The following is a 20862-nucleotide window of genomic DNA, read 5'->3' as shown; positions in this document are numbered from 1 at the left end:
TCTTCATACAGAAGAACGGTATCAAATAAGGTATTCCTTTGGTATCCGTACTGGTAGTGTATTTTTTTTAAAGGATATCCAGTCCTAGTTGGTATCACTAATACATCTGGCCCCAGGTGTGTGACAGCATTCACAACTACGGCTACACAATTAATTGCAATCACAATAAAATCGCAATACGGCCCAGTGCAGTCACAAAAAAAAGAATCGCAGAACCAAATCGCAGTTTTTTCAACAAGGAAAATGCATGAGAAAACAGCATTACCTTGAGTTAATACAGCGCTGCAGAGATATCCTGGACTATAAATTCTCCAGATGTTTGTTTGGGATAGACGTGAACATGACACCTGGAATGCAAATCACATATCGCAGTTTCAGTAAAAGTAATCGCAATAGGATTTCTTTTCTTTTTTTTTTTTTTTACCAAACTGTGCGCCAATTCTCATCGAAAGGTCTCAAATACAACCAGGACATGGTTAACTAACGTAGGCGTGATCCACCTGAAGGCAGGTGAAATAGCAGAGTCCTCAATTGGCTCATAGAGGCAATCTGATTGGACTAAACATCCCAGCAATCTTGTCTGAGGAGGCGATGCTGCAGAAGCAATGCAGCTGCTTTCTTGAAGGGATGATGGGAATCTTTACTTCCTTACATACCTTAAACTCTGTTTATTTAACATGGCTGACCACAGATGAGTGACTAGCCTACAATGATCCACAGTGTCGACTAGTGGCTTTGATGGTCAACTAGTCAACTTTTCTGTGAAACTTTTCCCATACAATCAATCTCCTTGTACCGTAAATCCTCTGATCATTTTATAAGACAGAGAACTCTGCTGCCGACTTTGCAAATTCAAACTGAGTGCAGGTAAATCATGACAAGATCCTAACGAGGCACATTCAACCTCTCTTACCTTCTAGTTCCCCAAACAATTCACAGTTGTGTTGTGATGAACGCACTGCGAGTCAGAAAGTGACTCGGGCGCTTATTCAGACATGAGACGAACAAGTCATTAAAGACAAGACATTAAATTTACATAGAGAGGATCATGTCTGAAAAGGGCTTATGTTGACATTTTTCAGGGCCGAGGCCATGGGGAGAATACTTGATTACCTTACTGTTTTCTTTTGTACTTCAGAACTTTTCCCCCCCACACACATCCTTGTTTGTTTTTCATGTTTGTATGATAAAAAGTAATAATGTCATTCAGCTTCAGGAGTCCACAACAAAGAGATAATCTGATGTTCATGTGGAGGGAGGACAGCGGCGCTGCTGATTACATCTGCACCGTCTGACATTTAATCAAGTCTGCTGCTTTCAGCTACATGACAGCATCACATTATCCTCAGTGGTGGGAATTATGTTGTACTTCCATGTATTATATGAAAAGAAATTTAGAATAATTAAATTCTTATTATTGCAACATGACAAGAGTAATCAGTTTATGATAAAAAAAAAAAAAACAGTGAATCCTCACATCTGAGCAGCAGGAACCAGAGAATATTTGACATTTCTGTTTGATAATTTAAAGCATATAATCAATAACCGGTCTGTCAATTGGATTCCTGTCAGTGAACTAATTGACTATTCATTCAGCACTGTCTGATTGACAGGTGTTTTAATAAAACAGCTGACATTACACAACACGAACATGAAGCTGCAGGTAGGATGATGAATGTTGGAATGGTGATTTACTGCTGATGCACCAGAGTTAGCAGCATGTTAGTGCTGTAGCTCCTCCAAGGTGGAGACACTTTTAAATACTTTATGAACAGTTACCTAGTTAAGTTCATTCTGGCTCCTAAAAAAAAGGATCAGCAGATAAATCTGAGCAGTCGTGAGATGATAATGGGAGAGGAAAGATGAAAAAACAACTCCTGATAAACACTTCTGTGTTTGGTCTCTAATTTTGTTTTGAAATATTGGATCTTTTGATCTCAGTTATTTTCTCTCTCTCTTGATGATTTTGATATTGCAATGTTTTTTCAAAATTAATTTATTTACTTTTGTATTTTTTATCTTGCACTGTTTTGTACTGACTGTTGAATACAGATTTTTTTTATATTGTTTTGATTTTATTGTGAAGCACTTTAAGCTGCACTGTGTGACCTGAAAGGTTCCATATGATAAAGCTTTATTATTATTCTTATTTTACATAAAGTTTGGAGGGGAAAATGTCTCCTCAGTGAAACTTCTACCAACTCGTGTATCTAAAACATATGGAAGCCCTTATGAGAAACTTTATCAAAATAATGACCGAGCATCTTAAAATAATGAGTTTATATCACAGCGTGACGCCAACAGACTCAATAAGCTCATCAGAAAAGTTGGTTCTGTCCTGGAAGTGGAACTGGACTCTCTGATGGAGTCCTATCAGAACACCAAGGAGACGACCGAGGAGAACCACAGAACCCCACAGGTGTTTTTTTCTACCTGTGACCATCAAACTTCATAACTCCTCCCCCTTTTTCAGGACAGAAAACTAAAGCATCAGACTGAGACCAATAATACCAATATTCTTTGCAGTCTTACTTTACTGCGGTATTATTACTGTATTATTTACTTTTTTGTTGAAAACTATGGTAATATTGGTGTAATCTCTGGCACAAGGATTTCCTTCAGGCTTAATAAAGTTCCACCTAACTTCCTCAAAATAAGTTAATCTAGCTATTTTATTATTTTGATCAAATTTATCATTTTTTTTCAATACTGACTAATTTTTCTAGATATGTAATCAATATACTGAGAAAGTTTCTCATCATGCGACAGGATTTATTTTTCCCATCACATTGATTCTTTTGTGATGTGTTTTAATCCAAAACTATTAAAAACCACAGGTTTACTTCTTCACTGCCCATTGCATTTTTATAAGTGCATAAAATTTATTTGCCAATTGTTTTTTCCATTTAAAAAAAAAAAAGTGTCTTTCACATTTTCCTGAAGTCAAGCTGACCGCTTCATCCCTTCAACAGTCCTGAACTGAAAGACACTCAGTTCACCATCAGACAAGGAAAAGCACATGTGAGAACATATGGGAACCTTCAAATGTTTGTCATTTTTGCTTGGAATATTCCTTAAATGATTAACCGATCATCAATATTATGATTTTCTAACTGATCGATGAATGAATGAATCCATAAATTGTTGCTGCAGCTCTGTTGCAAAATAATCAGTAACCATGTCAGTCAGTCAGACACATGTAGTAAAGTAAAAGGTACCGTTTCCTTCTTAAATGAGTTTTGGTGTAAAGTAGCAAAAAATGGAAATTCTCAAGTACAAGAACCTCAAAACTGCACTCAGGTAGAGAACTTGAGACAGACAGCAGTTACTGTCCACTACTGCCTGTTAGTTGAACATGATTTACAGCAGAAACAACAAACTTTCTTCTAAAAGACAGAGAAGACTCTCAGCATCCCCTCACTTCCACCTTAACAACGTTTATCCTCAAACAAACTCCGTTTTCCACCTTTAAACGGCTGCTGTCAGTCACTCCGCTCCCTCTGTTTGACCTACGGTGTGCTAACAGTTAGCCGCTGCTGCTAACCGGCGGGTTAACTTTTAAAACACTGACGGGGACACAACAACATGTCGGTGACAGCGGGACAGTCAGACACGCAGGACAGAAGCAGAAAGTCTCTCTGTCGCTGTTTAAAAACACAAAATCAGCTGTGAAACTGCAGCTAAAGCTACACAGGCTAACACCACGGCTAACTCAAACCTACCAGCAACGTGAGCTCCGTCTTCCTGTTGTTGTCATACGTCACGTGTCGCCCCCGGGGTCCTAAAGCCTGGCAGGTTGTTGATGAACATTGATTTTTGATCAGGCCTCTGACACTTTTACTTACTTTTTGTTTTCCCTTATTTTTTATTGATTTGTGCTCAATCTGTGATTTTTACTATTTGTACTTTGTTGCCAACTTGGTATTGTAGTGGCTGGACTTTGTGTATTTTAAAAAATGAATAAAAGTCTGTGTTCAAGGTTCGTAGGAAAATCTAATACAATAGTATTTTTAACAAAATTAAAAAAAAAAACTACTGAATAAAAAATACTATAACTTTTGAGAAACAATTTAAAATATATATATTTTTTATTTTATCTATCTTTTTTTTTTACGTCATTTAGTCTGAATTTAAAATAAGAAAAATAGTTGCTGTTCTCATCTAAACCCCAGACTCTGTCACATACTTCCAGTTTATTTATCTTATCTGGATTTTTATAGTTTTTCTCTTTTCTGATGAGAAAGTCAGTGCCCATAAAGATTAAAGCTTGAAATACTTTATATTATTCTTATTGTTACCAAATCCCACAAAAATAACAAATCCAGTTGACCTAGATTATTAATTCTACATGTATTTTAACCAAAATTGTGTAAATATGGAGGAGCTTTCAGGCTTTGTCTCCCAAACACACCAGTCTCCCTCAGGAAATTCTGACACAAAAGTTAAGTCTTTAAAATATTTAAATATTCTCCTCTTTTTTTTCTCCATTTTCGTTTAAGTCTTTTCATGTTCAGAAAGTGACTCAGGCATGAATAGTGCCAGCCTTTAAGAATCATTTGTGGAAGTTTGAGGACTCTTTAGATGATGTGTGATATGATATCTTCTGATTTCACACTACAGCCTTTGCATTTACATTTCAGTCATTTAGCTGAAGCTCTTATCGGAGACGGTCAAGGACACAGAGCTGTTAATGGACACACACACAGAGAACAGGCTGCTGTGGGGACTGAACGTGTGATCTCTCAGTTACAGAACAGAGGAGTGTCTCCCTGCTGCCCGTCAGACTGCAGGGAAACTGAGGGACATGAACATGAACAACAGCTCACAGACAGAATATTTCTGTGTGCCTTGATGATTGAATTAATGTGTTTCTTTCATTTGAAAAAAAAAACATTACACTGATTTCTACCATTAGCATCTGTTTTGTCATCAATTGTTCAGACTCCAGCTTCTCTAACATAACAGGTACATGTCCAGTATATATAACTCTCAAAATGACATATAGGCCTGTGACCATTGGAGAGAAGCAGCAACATGCATAAGATAAGTTCACACATTACAGCAGCTAAAAAACTACAGGTAGAAAAGATGAAGTGAAAGAATAAAATAATAAAAATATGGACAATACATAGATTAGAAATAATATATACACACACTTCAGTTATAGATATGTGGAAAAAATATATGGACAGATGTATGGACATATTGTGCAGGATAACTGCAGACACATTATGAAACATATTTAACATTGCTTTATCAACTAATAATAATAATTAATAATTAATGATTTTTCCTCATGTTATAACGATGACATGATTTTGATCTGGTGCCATGTTTCAGAGCTCTGCTGCAGAAAATGAGTCATTACTTCAGTTTGGCCACAGTCATTGATAGAATGTTTTTTATTTATTATTTATTTATTTATTTATTTATTTATTTATTTATTTATTTAACATTATATTATTGATTTAGGGCATTGTTTTGTTGATCTGGAACATTTTATTGTTGAAAACATTTTTTAAATCTATTTAGAATATCTTGTTTTTCATTTAGATTAGAACATGTTGTCACTGAGAGAACATTTTGTTGACTTACTGGCCGGATGAGAGGAGCTGAGGAGTCAGTAGTTGTTGTAAATCAGTTTTTGTAAAGGTTTTGTAAATTTTTTGTAAATTTTTTGTAAAGGTTTTTTTGAACGTTGAATCACCACAAACACTTGAGATCCTTGAGCACACAGTCATAAATGTACACAAACGATAGCTGTGGACAACAAACTCCAGCTCTCTCTCTCTCTCTCTCCATCTCTCTCTCTCACACACACACACACACACACACACACACACACACACACACACACACACACACACACACACACACACACGACTGATCACAGGATAATGAGGATGAACGGGAGAATAAAATGACATCATACTGGCGTGGACTAACCTGCTGTGACTCAGTTCCTGTCTCTTCTGCTCCGAGGTCTCTGTGAAGCTGCTGTTTTTTTTTTTTTTTTATTAAACTGAGGAGTTTTATATTCAGCAGAATAACACAAAGTCTCTCTGGAACAGAACTGATTACACTTCAGAAAAACAGTTTTGTCAAATGGAAGCTGACGGACAACTGAACTGTCTGTCTCCACTGAACACACTGTGGTTAAGATCAAAAACAGAATCAGAACAAACAGAAGAGCAGCGAGGAACCGGAGATGAAGGGAGGGTACAGTTTGAAGCAGAGGGAACTCGTACCAATCCCAGTTTTAAAGGAGGCGTCTCTCTTTTATGATAAGGAGCCCGGCTTCTCCTTCAGGGCTTAATTAAAAGTGGGATGTAGGAGCCATTATCAGGCCGCCAGCCCGCGGTCCTCTCAACACCATTTCTACCACTCCACAATATTTGCTGAGGAACCACAAATGAGAGGTTGTATAATATTACTGATGAGAACCAGTTGCAGGGCACTTTTTGGTTAAATGCTGAATGTACAGTATGTGATACTAATACAGTTTGGTTCTCGGTCTGGTGCCTTTGAAAGTGAACATGTGAAGACATTTACAAACAGAACAAAACTGTGGTGCAAAAACAAAAAGAAACAGAACAGAAATGTACAGTCACTCTACTTTTACAGTACACTAATTAATAAGACAAAACAAGCTGCACTTTGGATCAAATTGGACCAAAACTAGAAATAAAGTTCTTTATTAGACATTTTCACCCTTAAATAAAATTAAAACTTTCCTCAAGCCTACAAAAGCGATGTGAAAATCCATGACAGCTTCACAATGTATAGTCTATAGGTGGAGCAGGAACTTGTGGGCGGGGCAAGTACGAGAAATACCATTGCACATATTCAGTGGGCTGCATACTGCTGGAAAAAAACCTGGAAGCTAAAGTGGTGCCATATGCACCAGTCGGGCAATTCTTGTTGAACTGAATGGGCGCCATGTTGCATCCAGCGTCCAGTTCACCATAGGGTCCTGCAGCGTTGATATCATTTTGTAGGAAGTTAGCATCAACCTGGTTCCCTCCACAGAAAGCCAAAGAGATTTCCTCACTGCATTTTTTGGATTATTGCTGAAAATAAACTGATTTTTGCAGCATAAAGGCAATCCCAGGAAAGTAAAAAGCTAATGTTAGGCTAAATGAACTACATCCCTGTTGCATGAGGCTGCATCACAGGCGTGATGATGTTTAATGTCTGCGACAACCTCTGTAGTCTCATTTAGCCACTTGTTAGAATTCAGGAGTTGTTGGAATATTTACGTGACGCATTTTATGTCGTAGAACAAAACAGCTTTCAGAGCTTATATCAGGCGAATAATCAAAAACCATTCAAAAAAACCCACTGACCTCCAGGCGGAGGAACCGGAAGTGTTGATGACTTCCATGTTTTAGGACCGATTTCTGCAGCACTTTATGATGGATCCATGCTCACATCACAAAGGTAACATATTACACAACATATTACAACCCAAATCATGTTTTCCTAAACAACCAAGTAGTTTTGTTGCCTGATGAGGTCACCTGACAGTTGTTACCACTTCTAAAGCTGAGACAATGCCCTGGACTAAATGGCATTAAATGACACGTGAAAAGCTCAAAATGCACAGACAGGACGTGCAAAGTGTCTTTAAAAGTCTTTGCTATTTATACACCATCCCCTGAGATGAGTTGTTGTTTGTGTGGGCGGCACATAACTGCTAAAACCGTCCACGCAGGGCAGCAGCCAAACACTTGTAAAATATGCAAGTGTCTGGTAGGTTTGTCTTCTATCACCAGCCAAAACAAAAACCAATGGTAATCTGCAGAGAGGCCGGTAAAATCTGCACCCTGCATACAAACCAGACACAAATAAACAGAAAAATACAGCAATTAGAGAATATTATAGAACGTATTCAATGCCAAAAATACAATAAATAAAAACTAGGATGTGAAGGTGCTGGCAGCAGCTTGTGAAATGTTTTGTAACCTGACTGTGATCACCTGACTGATGTATACAAGCTGTCTGTAATTACACTAATCCCACAGAGCTCATCTTTAATGGCTTCAGCTGTTGAAGCTAATCTGACACCTCCGAGGACAAAAACTTTGACTGCTGAGCGCATTTTAGCCTCAGCAGCTGGAACCAATTAGATGTCTTTTAATCAAAAACTGTCCCATGATGTCAGTTTACATATAAACAGCAGACATACGTACGGTTCATTTTATCTTCACTGGCACTGAAACTAGAAATAATTCTGATATTTTTATTTTATTAAATCTGTCTTATGGTTTTCTGTGAGGTTTGTTTATGAGTCAGATTCATCAGAATCTCTAAAAAGAGACAAACTTGACATAAATCCCTGGTTTCAGTCTGATGAATGCCGCATCTTCATGAATACCTTTTTCAGATTTGCTCATTAGCATAATCAACATCCCTTAAAGGGATAGTTTGGGAAAAGGGAACAATTTGCTTCTGAAGAACCCCTTTCTGAAGAAAGGGTTTGTCAAGAATTCTTTGTAAGACTAAGGGTTCCATTAAGAACCCAAAATATTACAGAGAACCCTTTTTTGGAAAAGAAGAGGTCTTCAAGTATTGTTGAAACCCTCTTTTGTCAAGGGGTCATCAGTGGTTCTTAGTACCATGATATGAAGGGGTTCTTGGTAGAACCCAAAAGAGTGTGTCCTAGACAAAGCCCTTGGAAAATAAAAGGGTTCCAGGTTAAACCATCTTGGTGGGTTCAATATGAAATCCATGCAATATAAAAAGTTCTGTGTTTTACATAAAAACCTTTTTAAATTAAATTTAAAATGTTCTCAGTTGTTTCGTCAAGGGATCATCAGTGGTTCTTTTAACTATGATATAAAATGGTTCTTGGTAGAACCCTCTTGGTGGGTTCCAGAAACCCTTGGAATATACAAAGGTTTTTCAAAGAACCTCCTTTGTGGGTTCTATATAAACCCTTGGAATATACAAAGGTTCTTGCTAGAACCATCTGAGTGTGTGCTAGATAGAACCCTTGGAAAACAAAAAGGTTCTGGGTGAAATCACCTTGGTGGGTTCTAGATAAATCCTTAGATTATAAGAAGATTCTGTGTTCTAGATAAAGACCTTAGAAAATAAGGTTCTCAGTAGATGTTGTTCCATCAAGAGATCATCAATGGTTCTTTTTTACCATGATATAAAACAGGTTTCAGTAGAACCTCCTTGGTGGGTTCTAGATAAAACCCTTGGAATATAAAAAGGTTATTAGAAGAACCTCCGTTGTAGGTTCTAGATAAAACCCTTGGAATATAAAAAGGTTCTTAGAAGAACCTCCTTTGTGGGTTCTAGATAAAACCCTTGGAAAATAAAAACGTTCTGTGTGAAACCACCTTGTTGGGTTCTATATAAAATCTGTGCAATATAAGAAGGTTCTATGTTCTAGATAAAAAATCTTGGAATATAAAAGAGATCATCAATGGTTCTTTCAAATTTCTCTATGGTTGCACATCTTTCTATTCTTGAATGGGAGCAATTTTCCTGTGGGGGATCAATAAAGTCTTTCTGATTCTGAACTTGTTTCGTCCTTAAGTACTCGAGTAAATGTGCTTAGTTACATTCCACCTCTGGATATGAGAAGTGAGATTCAGCTGCAGTGCTGTGGAGAATCATATGAACTGCATGTAGTTAATTTATTACTGTATCACTTTAGTTAATTCCATTGTATAGGTGTGTGTGTGTGTGTGTGCGTGTGTGTGTGTGTGTGTGTGTGTGTGTGTGTGTGTGTGTGTGTGTGTGTGTGTGTGGGTGTGCGTGTGTGTGTGTGCGTGTGTGTGTGTGTGCGTGTGTGTGTGTGTGTGTGTGTGCGTGTGTGTGTGTGTGTCATCACCACCACTGCACAGGAGAGACTGACAGACTCACAGAGAGCAGAAGAATAAGAGCCCTCTTGGCTATTGGCTGACATTGACCCATGTGGGCGACTCTGCCCACATAATGACATCTTTTGAGGTTCCCCGGCTCTAAACAGGAGGAGCACTATAGGTGCTGAGCAGGCAGTTGCTATGCAACAATTCGTCGCCGGCAGCATCCAGGTTGGACCTGAGTGGAGAGCAGCAGCAGTCAGGCGGAGGAGGAGGAGGTTTGAATGTGTGTTTTGAAAAGCTGGAGGTTCAGCAGTGTTTCTGCAGCGTCCTGGTAGGCGAGCTGTCACTACGTTTGATTTTTTGAAAGCTTAATGGGGCCACAGGGGCCACTGCGGCAGCAAAGTGAAGTACAGTACACATAAATCAAAGAAAAGCATCATGTAAATACAGTGAAAACACAGAACTGGGTTATGTAAACAAATCAAATGTGTATGAAGTGATTCTTTTGTAGAGATGGAGGATGAGCAAGTCCACAGATTAAGTTACAGTCTTTTTAGTATAAATTTATCCCTTTTGTGTTTAAACTGAGCCACAGCGAAGGGATCTGTCCAGACACAATGCTGGACAGTGGCGGACTCAGGCTGTCTCAGGGTCAGGGGCTTTAAAAAAGATAAAGGGCAGCAGCCGTATGTGATGGGGCTCCAGTAAGCTGAAAGTCGTGATGCATTTTATCACATTGTATCCATTGAAGGGCACTTTAGAAGGTATTTTGCCACATACTGTCCACTGGAAGGGCACTCCAGAGGGTACTTTACCATATTTTGTGCACTGAAAGGCACGTTAGAGAGCACTTCAGCATCTTTCGTCCACTAAAGGGCACTCTAGAGGGCACGTTATCACATTTTTTCCAGTGAAAGGGCACTTTAGAGGGGACTTTGTCCACTGAAGGGCACTGTAGAGGACACTTTAAAGGGCTTTGTTCACTGCAAGGGCACTTTAGAGGGTATTTTACCACACTTTGTCTGCTGAAAGGCACTTTAGAGGACACTTTACCACATTTTGTCCACTGAAGGGTACTCTAGAGGGTATTTCATTCACTGAGGGGCTCTCCAGAGGGCACTTTATCTCATTTTGTCCACTGAAGGGTACTTCAGAGGGGGCTTTACCTAAACTGAGATTTAAATTTAATCTTTCTTCATTTCAGGCTAGTTTAAAAGTTTGGTACAATATAATTTAAAGTCTAACCACGGTTTAATCAGGTTAAGTAAAGTTACTTCCAAACTGGACGTTGTGACTCAAACCTGCTCCTGTTTTGTGTAAAAAGCATGTTTTTGCTGTAACACACAGCTCTGTGGGATGCTGTTGAAGCTACAGTGTGCAGTTTGGGAAAAAAAACAAAAAAACTAAAACAACAAAAACAAAAACACCTCTCTCCCTGTTTGGAGCTGAAAATTGATGTGAGTCATCTGAGCTCTGAATCAGAACTCCACATCAAATCGTGGCTGCGTCTGTCTGCCTGTCTGTCTGTCTGTCTGCGACGGCTGCCTGCCTTCCTGCCTCTCTCCAGGGTTTAATTAGAGGCGCTGAGCTCTGTGTGAATAATGCAGCACCTGAACTCACCTGAGCGCGCTGCTCGAGCAGAGCGAACAACCGCAGGGAGGCCGAGAGAGCACCGCCTACAGAGACAGAGCAGGAGAGAGAGGGTTTGAAGGAATCGCTTCAGTGGATTTTCATGTCATTTTAATCAGCACACTAACAAACAAACCACTATATGTGTTTCCATCTTATTATATAGATAAACATGAAACTGAATCTACAGGAACCACAGCATTAATTTACTGCAACTTCTTCAGGCACATTATATTGTTTTATTAGTTAATATTCACATTTTTTTATTTTTACTTTCTTTTCTTGTACTGGTTGAATGGCCATGAATATTATATTAATGGTTATTTTCGTTTCAAATTCATGAAATTCATGCTTTTGTATGAATATGGATGAAAAAAAGCAGACATGCTTCCTTTACTTAAGTAAAAGTAGAAGTATTTTGAAGTACCTAAAGGTAAAGATACTCCATTACAAGTTACATTACATTACAAGTAAAAATCCATTAGCAAAAGTGCATAAATCCTTCTAGGAAAATATTTGGCATTTCAATAATATGCATAAAGACACTCAATATTTGTGAGAATTTATTCTATTCATCCAAAAACTTTTTTTTTTAATTAATATTGACACTCTTGATTATTAATTATTTATTTATGTCATTGATTGTGGATTAGCTCTTAAGTTGATTGTTTTTTCTGACATTATATTTTTTATTGAAATCTAAATCTAACAAAACCCACAGAAAATATTAACATGCAAATATGTAGTGGAGTACAAGTATAAAGACGTATAAACTGGAAGTAATCAAATACAAGTATTGCAAAAGTGTAGTTACATAATTACTTGAGTAAATCTACTTAGTTAATTCTAACCATTGGTTTTACATGAATGTTTTAATACTTCATTTGGGAGAACGTCTACCGTGTTTCCTGACACATCTGTTTAATAGTAACATCAACATTACTACTATGTTACTTGTAGTATTATTAAGATTTTGTGAGTTTAATGATTAGGTTTATTGTGGAGAAGCAAAATACACCATCAGATATTCTAGTAAACTACCAGAAATCAACAAGTGACAAAAACATGTCAGACTGTCTGCAGGAGGATGGAGACTGGGCTCTTTGTGCCACCTAGTGGTCTTATTCAGTAACATGTGCAGGGTTCACTCAGTGTATACAGAAATAATATCCCTTAATCAACACTGGACGACCAACTGTGCAAAATGGGCAAATACCTCAGGGGACCCAGACCCCCCAAAACCCCACGCTCACTGTGTTGTCTATAACTGAGAATAATATTATTTATTGCAAATTTTGAGACTTATAGCACTTAAATGCACCGTGTCGCGTTTGCATTTACCTGAAGACCGTGAAGGCAGCATGGAGACATTTCCCACCCTCTGATTGGTCCTTTAGTTGCTGTTTTGACCACGTGACGGCGAAGATGGCTGCCACCGACGAGAGTAAGGACGGTATGTTGAGTTTTTAAAGGTTTAATGAAGCCGTTTTGAGATCGGAGTGGATATTTCAAACTGTAAATGACACGAAGAGTCTGTCAGGATCAAACCAGCTGAAACAGGCGGAGAAACTCAGTTTGTAACGACGATAAGCAGCTAGCAGCTAGGTAGCTATGCTAACAGGCTAACCTACTGGGTGAATTACAGTAACGTTACCTGCTGACTGTCCGCTCAGGTAGCTCTTTATTCAGTCCCGAGGGGAAATTTCAGCCTCAAAGCAGTAGAGATATAGAGGGCCGGAGGAAAAAGCTTGTATATAAGAAAAAGAACATTTTAAAAGGGCTATACACTACGGAGAATAACGATACGAACCAAACAAAACTATGATAATGTGCGAAAAGGGTACATTACATTGATGGTAAAGTGTTAATCAAAGGATAAAAGTGTAAAAAGCGAAGTGTACAACAGTGCAAAAGATCAATAAAAGTGCAAAAATAGTCCACGTGTGTAGTCATAGTCATATGAATGTATATAAAACACAGTGACAATATTTATGGTAATGAAAAGAGATGGATTAACAATCAGTGCAAAACGATTAAGAAAACAATGATTATGAAATGACATTATGAAATTAAACAAAATATATGAAATTATCCACAGTAACTAAACTGCTGTTCTAATGAAAAAAGTAAAAACAACTTTCACTTTTGTTACAACCTGTTCTTGTTTTAATTAAGATGCCAACACCAGTTTGTCACTGTAACATTCTTTTCTTTTTCTCAGAAAAAATAGTTTTGAATTTTATGGTTTGCGTCTTAAAATAGCAGGCTTGAATAAGATCTTTAAAAAATTAAAAAATGCATTTTGGTGCATAAAAATAAACAGTGAGAGAAAAGAAAAAAACAAGTACTAAATAAACTGCAGGAATAAAGTGTGTGAATTAACCTTTTACTTGTTTCCCTCTCTCAGGTCAGGACAGTATACTGGAGCCGCTGTGTTTTCCAGAGCAGCAAGCCGATGGCACCAGTACTCCCAGTCTGCAGGGTTCCAGTGCAGAGCTGCTGGTGTGTCTGTTCTGCCCCGAGTCCGTCCCTCTGCAGCAGAAAGACGCCCACCTCAAACACTTGCTGCTGGAGCACAAGCTGGTCATCGCAGACGTCAAACTCATCGCAGACCTCCCGAAGTATGACGCCTGCATGCGCTCTGTTCACAGCTGTTGATCCACACACACCTGTTTCTGATGCGTTTCCTGTCGTCCTTCAGGTACTTGTTGTACTGGAAGGGCAGATTCTTGGAGCAGCCGGTCACTGATTTCTGCAGCGTGATCAAGACAAACTCCACCGGCCCGGTTGGTGAGTTCACTGACATGCTGACAGTCACAGTACGTCTTCTGAGGAAACCTTTCACACAGACCGGTGGTTCCCATCATCCACCGCTGCAGGCATACAGGAGGAGAGCCAGTTGTGATGATGACTGCTGTGAGATGATCTGAATATGTCAGAGATTTTGCCACAGCATTAAACTTTCTCTTGCTCTCCTTTAAAGGGATAGTTTGGGTTTTTTGTAGTATGTCTGTATGAAGCATTTATCCATAGTCAGTGCATTACCTACAGTAGATGGAGGTCGACACGCTGCCAGTTTGTAGAGGCAGCAGGAGTACCTGTGAAGGAATCTCAGCAATGTACTGTTGTCGAGAGGGTCAGCAGCAAAATATATTCAAGACACAAAAAAAAGCAGTATCAGTTTAAGTGTATGCTATATTTACACTTAACCTTGCTGTCAGGCATCCTTTTCTGTCAGGAAACCGCTGATATATGAGCCAAGTATGGCGCTTTCTTCAAAGCCACCAGATTCCACTGACAAAAACAGTACAATCAGTACAGTACATCTGTAAAAACTATTTCTCATTTGATTTTATGATGTATATCAATATTTTTTACACACAGTAAGCCCAAAGTCTACTTTTATAAATGAGGCCCCTTGACATCATCTCAGAAAGTTATTAAACAATGTAATAATCTTATTTGAAGCTTGTCCTCCTATAACCTTTTCTTCTTATAGAGAAACAGGAGGACTACTTCCTGCTATGTGACGTCCTTCCAGAGGATCGAATCCTCCGAGAGAGACTCCAGCAGAAACGACTGGTGAGGCTCTGACACCAAATCCATCATCAGACTCATCTGCACCACAGTAGCAACTCTACGGTCATTTTCTGATTTTCTGTCAGACAAAACTAAAACAAATGTCTGTCAGCGTACTGTAGACAGAGTTTTTGGACGACTCAGTCCAAGCCAGAGTTGAGCTGTTTTTTAGATACGATCCTGAGATTCACCTGATTTTATTCATGTTTTCGTTCTTTTAAAGCCTTTTATAGACACACTTCTCCCTACAGGAAAATCAGAGACTGTGGGGCCATTTTTTCACTTGTCACTCACAATATCTGAGCCATAACAGGAGCTGGCAGTGTTGTTCTTCCTCTGTGGTGCTTCTCTGACAGTGTTGTTCTCCCACAGGAGGAGGTGCTGGAGCAGCAGCAGCTGGAGAGAGACGACAGCAGCTTCCATCACGTCTGCATGTTCTGCAGCGAGGAGTTCACTGGAAACAGGTACCGCTGCACACAGGAGGTGAATCAGATGCTTCTCCATCAGCTGCTTTGAAACTTCCTGGATGTTAAAAAGAACATTAGTAATGGAAAATGCATCAGAACTGAATGTTGTATTAATGCTCGGGAGATGTGAGTTTCAGCTGCACCTCCCAGTCATATTTAATTTTTAAAAATCATACTGAAGTAACACTTCTGAGGATGATTATTTTTTATTTGAATAATATTCTTTATTATGTTTACTTGTTTTATTTCCATGAAAGGATACAGCTTGAATTTTTCCATTAGTTTACACCTGGTATTAACATGTGTCCCAGGTGAACATTTCTATTTGCAAAGAACAAATGCATTGTCATTTTTAACCAGCAGCCTGACAGCAGTAGCCAGTAGGGGTTTAATGATACACTGGTCTGGATCAATATATTGATTCAGTGTTCAATAATCCAATATGATTGATGCAAAGTGAAAAATATCAATTTATATCATCGTCTTTAAGATAGGCCTTTATTTTGAAATTCCCATCTGATGTTTTGGTCACATTGTCTGGAAAAGTTTAGTCATAAAATTGTTGAATCATAATTTAGTTGCTTTTATGAGTTGACATAAATGTAACTTGATATGTTAAATGGACGCATGAGAGCGTCTGATATCGATCACAGGCCCCAGAATTTAACCAAATAAAAATCATACTGTGGTGATATTTGCAAATATTTGAAAATGACAAATTCCATAAAAACAAAACAAAAAAACCCAACAGTGTCTGTGGCTCTCAGCTCTAAGCCCATTTGTCCTTTCCGTAGATGTAAATCTTTAAGAAAAGCTCACAAATATAAAGTTTCATGTTTTAAAAATACTTCCATCGTCATGGTTTTCAGGTCGTCTCTGCTGAACCACATGGCCAGAGAACATTCCTTCAGCATCGGACTGCCGGACAACATCGTCTACTGCAAACAGTTTCTGGAGACTCTGCAGAGCAAACTAGACAAGTAAGACAAGAGTGTGTCTTCATGACAAACTATAAAAACCTCTCAACTTCCTGTTGAGTTTAAGTCAAGATTTTAACGTTGCTGAAAAGAAACATTCTTAGTTCATATGTTGGACCAGTTTACAAACACAAGTTCTGTTTACCAGAACTGTAAATGAAGTCACTCATCAACCACAAGCAAGTTCTGCACTTGTTTTTTTTCTGCCTTTATTCTCATACAAAACATGGACATGAGAATGAGTTCAACCTGCCAACCTTTGGTCCAAGTTTCAGTCTGTGATTTTCTGTCTTCTCATCAGCCTGCAGTGTTTGTACTGTGAGAAAACCTTCCGGGATAAAACCACGCTGAAGGATCACATGAGGAAAAAAGCTCACCGCCGCATCAACGCCAACAACCGCGAATACGACCGCTTCTACGTCATCAACTACCTGGTAAAACCTCAACACTTGGGCTTCTGTATCAAAGGAGGTTTTCCTCTTCAGCGTGTGTGATCTTCAAATGTCTCTCTGTCCTGTCAGGAGCTGGGGAAGACCTGGGAGGAAGTGCAGAGCGAAGATGACCGTGAGCTGGTGGACGATGACGATGAGTAAGTATCTCCAGCAGAAACCAGAAGGGTCAGAATTCATCAGTCTGGGGCCAAAACATCCAAGTTTTACTGCTTCAGTTTGATTCATCTCCTCTGAGGAGGCTCAGAGTTTAAAGTGAGCCGGCTTACTGTTTCCAGAGGACCAGAGACCTGTCTGATGTCTCCATTTTGTCCGCAGTGATTGGTCGGACTGGCAGGCTCATCCAGTCTCTGCTGTGTGTCTCTTCTGTGATCATCAGTCAGAGACGATGGACCAGATCTACACACACATGAAGGTACAGCAGCAAACACGGTTTATACTTCATGTGCCTGAAATTATTCCATCATAACTCAGTCCTCGACCTTTTAGCAACAAGGAACTGTTCAAACTTCAAAACTTTGTGTCTGAACTTCCTGTCTCAGTGTGTTGTGTTTCATAGCTTTACATCCACTGCTTGTGATCATCTTACACTTTCATTTTATCATCAGTTTCATAATGAGGGATGCCCCGATTTATGAGTAAAAATATGTGAGCGGGAGATCAGGATTATGATTAAAATTAATTAATGCTTTCTAAACAGATCAATGACGCAAAAAATGTGAGCCATTTCTCAGCCGATTTCCTTCACAAAGATATGGATTAGTCAGCCTGAATTTAATTACTGCATATTTTAAAGAGTTTGCCCACCTGATAGTGAACATGTTGTGAAGTATTGTAAAGGAAAATTAGGCTCCTGGTGTGTTTTAGTCCATGCAGTCTGTAAATAGTTATTATGGGCAGTAAGCAGGACTGATTTAAGAATGAACAGTCACTCTGTTACACACAAAGCAGGAGAAAATTACTCAAAAATGTAAAAACATGGAAAAAAACATGTATACTTGATGATTCACATAACTGCTGGAAGTTCAATTATATCTTTTTTGTTACTCACCCTGTGTTGTTTTGAATTCCTGGTGATTTTTTTCTCACGTGCCAATGCCTTCATGTGAACATCGAATGAATTGAAAACACACTATCCAGACTTGTTGATGTCAAAAATATATCAAAACATCAGTCTAAACTCTAAACGTAAGACGCACAGTATACTCCAAGTGTATCTTAATCTCCAGTGTTTTGCAGCCCTCACCCTGGAGACGCACTGCCCTGCATGTTTTAGATGTTTCCCTGCTCCAACACACCTGAGTCAAACAATCAGCTCGTCATCAAGCCTCTGCAGAAGCCTGATAACAAGTCAATCAGTTGGAGCAGGAGAACATCTAAAACATGCAGGGCAGTGGGTTCCATGCACTGATCTAGTCGCCTGCTCAGAACTTCCATTAAACCTGCTAATGAAATCAGAAAGCAACACATCTGTGGTTAAACATTCTCATGTTTGATACCACCTGATTAACTGGCCAGGAGCTGAGCATGTGAAAGCTCAGGCGCTGAACAGTCACACAGCATTTAAAGCCAAGGTTACGCTGCCACCTGGTGCAGATCTCAATACACTACAGAGTAGACAAACTGACCTTTAATACTGCTGCTCAGCTGCTAACAAAACCAAACGATCATTATTGTTTGATACGGCTCACAGGTGATCAGCTGTCAGGTGTCCCTTATCAAGTTTGATTTATAAAATTTGTGTGTTGAATCAAGTCCAAGTCATGTGACCCCTGCTGACCCCTGCTGATGAGCATTACAGCTGTATAGACTTTTAAACTTTTCTCTGTTTCTTTTTTGTTTTAGGAAGCTCATGGTTTTGATCTCCACAAGCTGAGGACAGAACTCAGTAAGTAAAACCACCTTAGAAAAATAAACACTAACATCCAAGAGCTGAAGATAGAAAAGTTCAGCACATCACAGCACACAATTTGTCCATAAGACAGAAAAACTGGAAACAGTGGTAAGAATAATACATTTTTCAAATGTACTTCTGTGTGTAATGACCATATTGATCTATGAACTGATAGAGCAGCAGTCAGATTTGTTATTAAACCGAATGAAACTGGATGTTTTTTTTTGTTTTTTTATATTTAAGACATTAAACGTGGTCGTGTTGACCTCCCGCTCTGCTGTGTTTCCCCTCAGACCTCAAGTTTTACCAGCAGGTCAAACTGGTGAACTTCATCCGGCGGCAGATCCACCAGAGTCGCTGCTACGGCTGCCAGGAGAAGTTCGACTCCAGAGACGACGTCGTCCGTCACATCGGGGCTGAAGGTCATGTGATGAAGCTGCCAGACATGTCGACCTGGAATCAACCGCAGTAAGTTCAGCAGCTGTATCTTATCATTTCTCTCACGTTGGCCTTTGATTTGCAGTAACAGTACCTGCCCTTTTAATGCTACCAGTAGAGGGCGCCGTTGTATGGTGAAAATTCTACAATGTAGCTTTAACTTCCTGGTTCTAAATCGATTGAACTACTGCAAAATTGACAACATACTTATTAATCATCCACACAGGAAATGATGGCGGCTAATTCTGCACAGCTGCTTATGATGTAAATTTGTAAAATGCACTAAATAAAATAGTGACAGGTTGTGTTACATTTAGAGTCGGGCTGTGCTGAATAATTCAAAGCTTCATTTATAATATTTACACTTGAATGTTGCACAGTTCTTTTTATTGCACGCCCTTGTTTTGTTTAAAATGAGTATTTCTGCAAAGTGGCAGATAGTTTTGTTCAGTGGTGGCTGTGCAGGATTGTTTTTCACTCTTTGGATCCAGACATTTCCAATATCTCCACATCCTTGTAAAGTCAAAATGTATTCAAAAGTTATGGATCCAAAATTCACAACGTTTTCAAATGTAAAAAGAAAAACCCAGGCAGAGAATATTACTTGTCAATCCATGAGCACGATTTAGTTTTCTACCTTAACATTATACTTCCTGCTTGCATACACCAAAGCATTAGGGGAACTGTAGTTCCAAAATGCAGAACATGATTTTCCTGTAATAGAGAAAGACCAACAGGAGTGACAAAGCCCATCCATATTTTTGTTTTACACTATCAAATTATGTAATTACTTTCATTATGAAAACTCAGAATGTTCTTTCAACATGGTTTCATATCCCTGATGCTCTCTTAATCGCTCACACACAGATATTTGTGGTGTTTTAACATAAAACTGTGCTTGAAATGTAAAGTACAACTTTACAGAGTTTTTAGAGTGAACCATTGACCTCCATCTCTCCTCAGGTATTACTTCCCCACGTATGAGAACGACGCCCTCCTCTGCACTCTGTCTGACAGTGACGAAGATGAAAGTGACATGACCAATCACGGCGAGGACGTCCCTGTTATCGCAGAGGACATCTCCAGCCTCCGAGCGCTGAAACAGACCAGCGTCCTGAACCAGCTGCTGAAGAACAGAGGCTCCTGCAGCTAGAACAGCGGGACAGCTGGGGGAAGTGGGGCGGCTGGACTTTTTTGTTGTTTTTTTTGGACAATTCTTCCTCATCAGTTGTCCTCTGAGCACCAGGACTGTGCAAAACCTGCAGAGACATTTCTGCTGCTTCTGTCGGTTGGAACGCATGAACAGAACAGTATTTTTCTCTCAACTTTTCAGCACATAAAAAAAAAAACCAAAACAGCACCAATTATGCACTGTGGACATGCACTTTAAACGCCATCAGAAGCCTTTTCACAAGTGCAGACACCCACTAATTTCCATTCAAGCAATAAAGATAAATATTGACATGTTTTCTTGAGTGTTATCTTTATTACTTAAAGTAAAAATTGTTTTCTGGTGTGAATGCAGAAACTATAACCAGTGCTGAATGAAAGTGTCTCAGTTCATGACAGCTGCAGATTAATTACTCTGTTTTAAAAGCAACAGAAACC

The 20862-nt window shown here is 39.0% G+C and overlaps 2 protein-coding genes across 2 annotated transcripts in view; one reads left to right on the top strand and one right to left on the bottom strand.

Annotated features, from left to right (window-relative positions):
* Positions 1-3785, bottom strand: part of immp2l (inner mitochondrial membrane peptidase subunit 2) — a 193317-nt gene extending 189532 nt beyond the window's left edge. Inside the window, exon 1 of the mRNA XM_084733709.1 lies at positions 3723-3785. The gene's annotated coding sequence lies outside the window, so the exon portion shown is untranslated. The remainder of the gene's footprint in view (positions 1-3722) is intronic.
* An 8974-nt stretch (positions 3786-12759) lies between these two features.
* Positions 12760-20722, top strand: znf277 (zinc finger protein 277). The gene is made up of 12 exons (XM_084734773.1): positions 12760-12903; positions 13858-14071; positions 14152-14240; positions 14950-15032; positions 15402-15493; positions 16366-16476; positions 16775-16907; positions 16995-17062; positions 17241-17337; positions 18768-18810; positions 19110-19284; positions 20218-20722. The coding sequence occupies exons 1-12, from the start codon at positions 12876-12878 to the stop codon at positions 20405-20407; spliced, it is 1323 nt and encodes a 440-aa protein (XP_084590899.1). The 5' UTR covers positions 12760-12875; the 3' UTR covers positions 20408-20722.
* The last annotated feature ends 140 nt before the right edge of the window (positions 20723-20862 follow it).

Source organism: Lutjanus erythropterus, chromosome 13 (assembly GCF_056507025.1).
Source record: "Lutjanus erythropterus isolate fLutEry1 chromosome 13, fLutEry1.hap2, whole genome shotgun sequence".
NCBI classification, from domain to species: domain Eukaryota; kingdom Metazoa; phylum Chordata; class Actinopteri; order Lutjaniformes; family Lutjanidae; genus Lutjanus; species Lutjanus erythropterus.
Note: the sequence above shows the minus strand (reverse complement) of the source record. Positions and strands in the feature narration are given on the sequence as shown.